At 38.7% G+C, this 10,129-nt stretch overlaps 1 protein-coding gene across 2 annotated transcripts in view; it reads right to left on the bottom strand.

Annotated features, from left to right (window-relative positions):
- Positions 1-10,129, bottom strand: part of LOC124864817 (plexin domain-containing protein 1-like) — a 34,897-nt gene that overhangs the window by 24,390 nt on the left and 378 nt on the right. For both annotated transcript variants that reach the window (XM_047359748.1, XM_047359749.1), the window contains exon 2: positions 48-196. In XM_047359748.1, coding sequence (XP_047215704.1) covers positions 48-196 — 149 coding nt within the window. The remainder of the gene's footprint in view (positions 1-47; positions 197-10,129) is intronic.

The following is a 10,129-nucleotide window of genomic DNA, read 5'->3' as shown; positions in this document are numbered from 1 at the left end:
GCCTTAAATATTTACAGTGAGAAGAAACAATGTGGGTTAGCACTCACCACTACATGTGTCATGTTGTTTGGCAATGTGTTGATAGTGAGTCCTCCACCCAGAACTGTCCTGCTTGTCCTGCCCAAAAAAGATCTTCGGTCTCTGTAGCCAGCAGTTAACGCTTCACGCTGCTGTGGGATTACACTGTAGGAGCCATCTGGTAGGAATAGTGTGAATTAGTTCTTTTTTGTCAGAAAAATGCATTTTGAATTACAAGGAGCATTTCAACAAAAGAAACAAATGAATATGCCAGTTTTACTGCAGCTCTAAAATCAGATGTTTACAATGCTGTGGTTTTGTGCTCAGACAGTGAGTCTTGTGAGAAATTAAAATGTTCCTTTGAATTTGTCTGCCTTGGCTTTGTCAGTAAAAGCGATTTGTTGAAACCATACAACAATATTTTTCTTCTGCTTTGAATGTGTTGTCAAACCCTGCAATCAGAGCTGACCATATCTGGTAAGCAAACTAGGGTAGGTAGGCTTTGTTTTAAACTTTTGGGTGTTTTAATTGACAACTTGCCCTCTTTGAAGCCACTCAAGCTTGGCTCATGTTAAAAGTTTATTTCTGCACTGTGCTCTGTTTTTACTTGCTGTGTGGAAAATTCATGTTCTGCTGGTATATTTATCCTCATTATTTGATTTTGATGTGTAGACATTTTGTCCTTGCACAACCTCAACTTTATGCAGCTGTATAAAAAAAGCCTTTACGGTGGTGCAAAGTGGTAATTTTGACAATGATTATATACAAGCACCACTGGAAAGGCTTATCAGGGGCTTTCTCAGTGGGGATAATACAAATTTGTGAAAATTGAAAATATGGTCAGGGTGAAAAGAATTTATATGGATTGTGGTTTTTGATTCTTATATATTAGGACAATAATAAAAATGATCTTGGATTTACGTACTGCTAAAGTTATTTAAATCACACCACAAGTGGGCAAAGAACACAACAGATTCCAGAAGGACCTTATTTTTTAATTTTATGTTATTTTTTATTTTTTTATGTGTCCTGTCTGGTAGAGTGGCACTCAGAATTGCTGTCTGAGTGCCAAAAAGAAGCCCAACAGATTTAATTTCACAAGTTACGGCTAACGCTATAAATGCTCCGGTTGATATATATGAAAAATACTTTATTAGAAACTGCTTTGGGGTCCTTTCAATTGCAATGAACATCGAGACAGAAACAAAAAAAGAAGCAAGAAAGATAGAGGTGGGGCGAAAAGGAAAAAGGGAGAGAAAGAGAAAAGACTAGAGGACATAAAATGTGAAGAGCATACAAGATACGGGAAGATTACGTCTACACCTACAGAAACATATAAAACAACAACAATTTTACCGAAAAGTGCACGGGACTAATGCATGCAAGATGTATTTAGTGGTCAATTTATCTCAATGTAGAACATTTGTGTATCTGTTAACACCTGAATCTAAACACCTTTGGGTGTAACTGTGAACGCGCTTGTGTATATAAGGTTTCTCCGTAAAAATATGCAATAGAGAGTGTGACAAAGGAGATCTGAGCCACAGACATCCAAAAGCCGACCAAAGCATGGGAACCCTGGGTGGACCACTGCTGGAGCTACCACAACCCCCCCAGAGAAGAACAGAAGACAGCCCCAGAGGAACCACCCAGCAGCCACAGTGCAGAAGCCCCAGGAAGCTGCAGTGATGAGCCCCCAGCCTGTGCCAGGAGCTGTCTACAGCGAAGCAGATCCAGCCATGCACTCAGATACCCAAGACCCCGGGACACATCACCCAACAAGCAGAGGCTCCACAGAGCCAGGGGTCCCAGGCCCAGGTCCAGGCAAGCTGCCACCGGGAGCGGGACGGCACACACCGAAGCACCCAGTCCCAGACACCGAAAACCACCAATACACCAGCAGGCAGAGACACCAGCCACCGGTGGGGAGGAAATAGGCACCACATCTGATGGGGGGGCCTTAGCTGATCCAAGAGAGGGAGCAGCCCAACACCCAACCTGACACAAAAACAGGCACACATTCCCATTCTCAGGCGTACACATAAAAACACACACACGCACACACCAAACGTAAACAATGAACGTCATACACTCACTCACACTCCCCATAAATACTCTATACTCCCAGGTCCAGGTACCAATACCCCGGAGGGGCAACCAGACCCCAGACCCAGGAAGTGGTCCCCTTCATTCCGGGAGGACCTTATTTTTAAATAAAAACCTTTAGCAGCAATAATATAACATAATCACTTTCTATATGACTTTATCTATCTCTCAGTTTGTTGTGGTCCCAATCGTCATTTTTCCACAACTCTGTTGATGTTCCTGTGTGGGCCAAGCTTCAGCTGTTGGACAGATGATGTTACACTTGACTCAGTCAAAATACTTTGGTATACAGAAGAGTTCATCCTTGATCAATGGCTACAATATCTCCAAGATCTGTGGCGGCAAAATAACCCCAAATCATCACTTGTCCACCTCCATGCTTGACAGTTTGTATGAGATGTTTGTGCTAATGTGAATAGTTTTTTCTCCAAAATATCTGCATTGGTCTCATCTGTCTAAAAAATTTGGTTACAGAAGTCTGGTGTTTCATTTTTGTGCAACTTTGCAAACATGAACACACATTTTCAAAAAGAAGAGGCTTTTTCCTAACAACCTTTCAAAACAATAAATTCTTGTTTAGTCTTTTTTGACAGTAATAAAACGTAATTTCTAACATGCTAACTGAGGCCTTCAGACCGTTTAGGAAAGAGATTAAGACTCACAAACAGTGGAACTGAAAACGCAGCAATTGTTAAAGTTAGTCAGTAATATTTATGTAATTCAAATTTTTTAAATTTCATTAATTAAACTGATCAGTTCCGTATCTATCAAAAATTAATCCTGATGGGTAAATTATTTTACTTAATCAATGAGGTCCGATTTGATACTTGACCTTAATATACAATAATTGTGGCCTTTGTCAGAAATGCACACTTTCTTAGAAAACAACACTAATAAAATCCAAGCCACATGAGCCTCTACCTGCTAAACTGGATGTTTCACATGATGAAGCTAAAGTGCTGATCATTTGAAAGAACTGAACAAACTCAAGTGATGGAAGGATGGAAGGAGCAACACAAGGTAATCACAGTCATCTGATTATGGGACAACTTAACAACATTTACAGGACATCGATATGAACACAGACACTGATATTGATTCTAACTTCCTTAACTATTTATACAAAACATTGTTTTGCCTCACAGAGAAGTATTTACTGTTCAGTTATTCACTTTAACAGTAAGAGTTTATATAAAAAAACACCTAAACATCCAAGAATACTTAAATCAGTTGACAAAAAAAACAAAAAAAAAAAACAATATCATTGCAATATCAAGAACCTGGCTCCAAACTTAGAAACAGTTATGTTCGGTTTTTGTTTTTTGTTTGCCTTACGGAACGCCGTAGTGACGTAATTCAACGGCCTATATAAATCCAAGGCGGCGCTGAATTTCCGCGGGGTGTCTCGTCTAACCCTAAGTGAGGGTCACTTCCTGTACTCCACATTTGCTGTTTTTTCGTTCCAGGCTTTCAGCAGATTACAGGAGGATGTTAGCAGGCGCGTTAATGGGGGAAAAAAGCCAGGAAATCACCCTGTGGTGCTCAGCTTCCTCCCTGAAACCCCGGGGTATTTTTACCGTGGTCAGCCCGGCTGCCGCGAAGAGTTAGCCTCTGCTGCTCCGTGGGTTTTTTCCTAGTACGGGAGTCTCTCTGAGCAGATTAAAACTGAGTGAGGTGACCCTGCCGGACCAACCGGTGTCCGGTTAGGAGACCTGTGCTCAAACACACTTTAAAAAAAAAAAGAGTCAGCCATAGTTTAACTGTTGTTTCTTGCTTTTGCAGGACTTTTCACGGCTAGTTCACACAGCTAGCGCAAAGTTGCATGAAGGTTGAAGCTGGAAAATGGGCTCGCATGTGTGCAGAAGCTCAAGTGATAAAACAGGGAAAGTATCAGTTTAGCTGGAAATGTGGACCAAAATGTCGCCATTTTGTAATTTATGGGAAATTCCGAAGAAAATGCAGTCCAAGGCCACTTTAAAGTCAGTTTTTAGGTACTGTGATGCTCCATTCAATTTACTTTCACTTTTTAAGATGTAGCCACATTAATGTAGGAAAAATACTGAAGAATGAAATCCGGATATAAAAAAAAAACGAGTTAAATTGTTACATAGCTTAAAGCCTTATTTCATACAGAAGTGGGGAGTTATATCTGATTATATTCCAGCTTGGGACTGTTTTTCAAAAGTTGGTATTTTATAGTATTTCTGATGTTACTATTGAGTATTTTACCACATATTGCATGGCATTTAGTCCATTTTAGGACTTTCTTGTGTTCAGATAAGACTGACTCCCTCTTTTTTCTCAATAGGTCAAGTTATTGGGATGTCTAAAAAAGAAATTCACTCTTAGTTCAGTTTAGCTGTAATCTACCTTTAACAGAAAGTAATTTAAGCTGACTTCCTTATAAGCCAAATATTTTTTATAAACAAACAGCTGGAGCTCTTTAACCAAACAGCTTTTCAGTTCTATAAGGGGGGCATGTCCGGGCTTGTTATTCTCTATTTCACCCTCTATGGGCCATTAAAGTGACTTAAAGCATCAGTCTGCTAGCAAATATCTTCCACACTTATCAAAACTACTTTATAATTAGTTTAAAGCCATAGTCCATATTCCTTGACCTAATAGGTTGTTGGAATATGTTCTCCTGTGTGGTGTGTCAGATCATTTGTGGCTGCCAATTATATCACTATAAATCTAGACGTGATTCTAGGTCAGCGGATCTACGCTGACGGGACATCTATTTGGTAAGGGGGGGACAGGGAAGTCTCATTTTAATGGGGGGCAGATGAAGTCTCACAAACTGCACATATTTAATGTGAAGATTTTAAAGTTACGTATTGCAAATACCTCTGCTTGCTGATGCTGGTAGGATTTAACAAAGAATGTGAACTTAAATATCGACGAAAATAAAAGAAAGTTGCAACTTCCTGCTGATGTCTCATGTAAAAGTTGCTCTTTTTAACGCATTTTAACGGCTACATCATAGTATCGACACTTAACTCAGAAAATCACACACTACTGGGATAAAGCAACAGAATACTATTGAGGTGACTCAGTGTCAAGATTTCATTTGAACATCCATTCTTCTTTGAGGGAAGAGTGCAGGAATTGTACCTAATTTAGACGAAACAACTCTTGAAAGAAAGAGTGAAAGATTTTAACGAACACCTGTTAATGTAGATGCGATGACCGCCAACTCCTCTGCTCCTTGAAGTGACATTCAGATTCATCAGTGATTGTGGGGATGTTCCTGGTTTTTCCAGGCATCATGTTTATGGTGCGTATTCCATTAAAACAAATGCTTTAGGATCATTTCCTCTTAATGTAGACTACAGACTAATTTCAATAGGAAAAACTTGCCAAAGATTAGATTTTAAAAATGCTAACTATAATGATGATCTCACAGCTATCTCCTCTTTTTTCTCTAACAAATATAGTCAATTTATTTATTTAGGCTTTAGAAAGCTTATGTAAAGAACCTAAATGTTCTACATCAGTTGGTGACACAACATTGTTTTTCTTTCTACAAAACATATTAGGTGACTAAATATCTTCTAAAAGAGGTGATTGCATGTTTTGCCTTTTTTCCGATTAAATTGAAAATTAATTTTATTATGAACTGTTTTCTTTTTACCTTCTTAGCAATAAATTAAATATGTAATATTTCAATGAAACAAAGTAAAAAAGAAAAAAAAAATTGTAGTTTTGAGAAAGGATTTCAGACATTAGCCTTCATGAACGTACAGTATTTTAACTTTTTGGGTCAAATGCTTTCTATTTTTCTTGGTCTATGTAATGTTTTTAGTTTATTCCCAGTAACAAAAATGAGAACTTTCTTCTAAAAGCTTTGCTGTATTTAGTTAAGTTCAATAAATGGGCCTGGCCTGAGTTTTTTATGAGTAAAAAGTCGCTGGATGATTTTAGCCCGGATTACTGTTAAAATAGAATAAAAGCAAAAAAACAAAACAAAACCAACATGGCAAATTAAAGAAAAATACTTTGTGTTTTACCAAATATTTTTCCATTTATGAAGATAGAAACTAGCAATGGAACATCTCATCCTAAAAAATTACCAAAAGTGTCCACTTGCTATTAGCTTCGTTTGCCAGAGGGCCAAATTTGTATCATTCTTGAAAAGCGGTCGTGGGCCACACACAATTATTCCAAGAGCCTCATATGGCCCCTGGACCAAACCTTGGACACCCCTGATTTATTTGAACCATTCTTCTTGGGAGGGTGGATCTATTACACAGCTGCAGTGATTTTAAACGCAAATGCAAATACTTTTTCAGAGCTCATTATTAAACCTAATTTTAAACCTCTGCAGATTAGAGAAAATCTATCATAAATTCAAACTTGAAATCCGAATTCTTGTTTTTAAAAACAAATGGAACTCTTATATTCATTTCACCCTGGATGCCTTTAACAAATGTTACAATCTTTATTTAAGGCTGCTTCTGTAGAAAGCTTGGATGTACCAAATTTAAAAAAAAAATTAATTTCTTTGTAAACACACAGCGCATAAAGAATATAGGTGAGGTTTGGACTACAAAATCTCTTTCAAAATGTAAAAGTTGCTGAAAAATGTATAGGATCAGGAGCTGGTGGAAAAGTCCACTAAGTTAAAAAAACAAATGACGAACACGTTTAAAGCAATAAAAGAACAGATGCTTTGGCCCGAAAACTGACCTTTGCCTGCTCTTTCAGGAGCAACCAAACCTCAACGTTTAGCTGCCTTTTTCTGTGCATGGCGAGCTTAGTGTGGTCAGAGTGGACGCACCCTTCCTGAGCAAAGGCCAGAGGAGTTGGCATCAAGTCCCACACATCAACCACACTAAACATCTATAGTTCTTCTCAACGACGTCTGCTGAATTACATTTCTTAAATTGCTCTTCACCAAAATAGTTTTTACCTAAATTATGTCACTTTTTTCTGACATCTTTGGCTTCAATTAGATTCAGATTAAATCCTGAAAACGATGTTCCTGCTCCTGCCATCGATGTGTTTTTTGGACAGCTAGCAATCTGCTCACACACCACAGCAAAAATGACCACATTTTAATGAATTCAAAGGAGACAATGAATCTTAAACAGAGCCAAATAAAATTCATCACACACCTCTTATTAAGACAAATCTTCTCGAGGTGAAACATGTGCTTTTCTCACTTATCCTCATCTATCCAGCTCTCAGCTTAGAGAAGACTGCACATTCTGCTTTTCATTGTCCAATTAGAGAAATGAATGAGTTCAGTGAGTTCAGCTCAAAACAATTTTTCAAACAAACACAGTTTTATAAGATATGTTTCACTCCTTTCGTTGTTATCATTCCCCCACCAAATCACATGTATGTTTCCCGTAACAGGTCAGTTTTCAGCTTGGACAAAACTTCTTCCACAAGCCCAGATACTGGACTAACTGACAATAACATCATATAATTGGTTTAGCTTTACAAAACAATGTTATTTTTGATTACTGCCTGATTCTAAAATGTTTTGATCACTTTCAAACCCCTTGTTTAGGCAACTTCTAAGCAGGACAAAGACAGAAGGCCAAAATCTGAGGTCATAACAGGGTGCACCATTTATTTTCAGCTTGAGTTTCCTTGTTTTTCCTTGTTTTTCTGGTCAAGATGGCGTCAACAGCTCTCTTGGGATCAAAGTCGTTTTTTAAAAAGAGAACTGTGTAAAGAGTTCAATGCCAAAGAAGATAGAGCAGAAATACAGAAAAAAGGGGAATTATGTTGGGTCAGTACTGAAAGCTGGCCTCTTATGTTGCAAGCACCTCCTGCAAACTCTCTATTTTAATTTGCAACACATTTCCTGATGCTGAAGAACTTCCATGATCTCAGTTGTAATTTGTCACATTATCTTAACGAAACAGCACTTCAGCTGAACTCTGTCTAAAACATTTTGCCCTCATCACAGACAGCTTTTTCCTATCTGAAATCACTGATTCAATTACAGGTCCTTCTCAAAAAATTAGCATATTGTGATAAAGTTCATTATTTTCCATAATGTCATGATGAAAATTTAACATTCATATATTTTAGATTCATTGCACACTAACTGAAATATTTCAGGTCTTTTATTGTCTTAATACGGATGATTTTGGCATACAGCTCATGAAAACCCAAAATTCCTATCTCACAAAATTAGCATATCATTAAAAGGGTCTCTAAACGAGCTATGAACCTAATCATCTGAATCAACGAGTTAACTCTAAACACCTGCAAAAGATTCCTGAGGCCTTTAAAACTCCCAGCCTGGTTCATCACTCAAAACCCCAATCATGGGTAAGACTGCTGACCTGACTGCTGTCCAGAAGGCCACTATTGACACCCTCAAGCAAGAGGGTAAGACACAGAAAGAAATTTCTGAACGAATAGGCTGTTCCCAGAGTGCTGTATCAAGGCACCTCAGTGGGAAGTCTGTGGGAAGGAAAAAGTGTGACAGAAAACGCTGCACAACGAGAAGAGTTGACCGGACCCTGAGGAAGATTGTGGAGAAGGGCCGATTCCAGACCTTGGGGGACCTGCGGAAGCAGTGGACTGAGTCTGGAGTAGAAACATCCAGAACCACCGTGCACAGGCGTGTGCAGGAAATGGGCTACAGGTGCCGCATTCCCCAGACCTGGGTTACAGAGAAGCAGCACTGGACTGTTGCTCATTGGTCCAAAGTACTTTTTTCGGATGAAAGCAAATTCTGCATGTCATTCGGAAATCAAGGTGCCAGAGTCTGGAGGAAGACTGGGGAGAAGGAAATGCCAAAATGCCAGAAGTCCAGTGTCAAGTACCCACAGTCAGTGATGGTCTGGGGTGCCGTGTCAGCTGCTGGTGTTGGTCCACTGTGTTTTATCAAGGGCAGGGTCAATGCAGCTAGCTATCAGGAGATTTTGGAGCACTTCATGCTTCCATCTGCTGAAAAGCTTTATGGAGATGAAGATTTCATTTTTCAGCACGACCTGGCACCTGCTCACAGTGCCAAAACCACTGGTAAATGGTTTACTGACCATGGTATCACTGTGCTCAATTGGCCTGCCAACTCTCCTGACCTGAACCCCATAGAGAATCTGTGGGATATTGTGAAGAGAACGTTGAGAGACTCAAGACCCAACACTCTGGATGAGCTAAAGGCCGCTATCGAAGCATCCTGGGCCTCCATAAGACCTCAGCAGTGCCACAGGCTGATTGCCTCCATGCCACGCCGCATTGAAGCAGTCATTTCTGCAAAAGGATTCCCGACCAAGTATTGAGTGCATAACTGTACATGATTATTTGAAGGCTGACGTTTTTTGTATTAAAAACACTTTTCTTATATTGGTCGGATGAAATATGCTAATTTTGTGAGATAGGAATTTTGGGTTTTCATGAGCTGTATGCCAAAATCATCCGTATTAAGACAATAAAAGACCTGAAATATTTCAGTTAGTGTGCAATGAATCTAAAATATATGAATGTTAAATTTTCATCATTACATTATGGAAAATAATGAACTTTATCACAATATGCTAATATTTTGAGAAGGACCTGTATAACAGGAGAAAAAAACAGGCAAGATCTTCTTTCTGTTTCCCCAATTCTTACATGAATCAAAACTTTTCAGTTGAAGAACAGCAGTAAATAAGTATTTTTCTTTCTCTGCCAGACTGCAGCAGAGTGGCAAAAAGAAAAGCAGGTCCAAATCTAATTTTAAACATGCGACAGACTGTGGGTTGTTGCTTAGACTTAGTTGCATGCTTGTGGGGAAGACTTCATTTTATTGTACACTTTATTGTAAACTTGTTCATTCAATTTTGTGTATAAAAGAGAAAAATGCAAGGCATGCCAATTTGCCCCTTTATTAGGATACTACTGAAGTTTTGTGGTTTAAAGCACATTTCAATGGACAAAAGTTACACCAGAGATGTTAACTTACCCAAAAATTTAGAACTGATGAGAAAAAGCTGTGACTACAATTCATTACACAGCTTTACAACATTTAAAATTTCTATAATGAAGACAAATAACA

Source organism: Girardinichthys multiradiatus, chromosome Y (assembly GCF_021462225.1).
Source record: "Girardinichthys multiradiatus isolate DD_20200921_A chromosome Y, DD_fGirMul_XY1, whole genome shotgun sequence".
NCBI classification, from domain to species: Eukaryota; Metazoa; Chordata; class Actinopteri; order Cyprinodontiformes; family Goodeidae; genus Girardinichthys; species Girardinichthys multiradiatus.
Note: the sequence above shows the minus strand (reverse complement) of the source record. Positions and strands in the feature narration are given on the sequence as shown.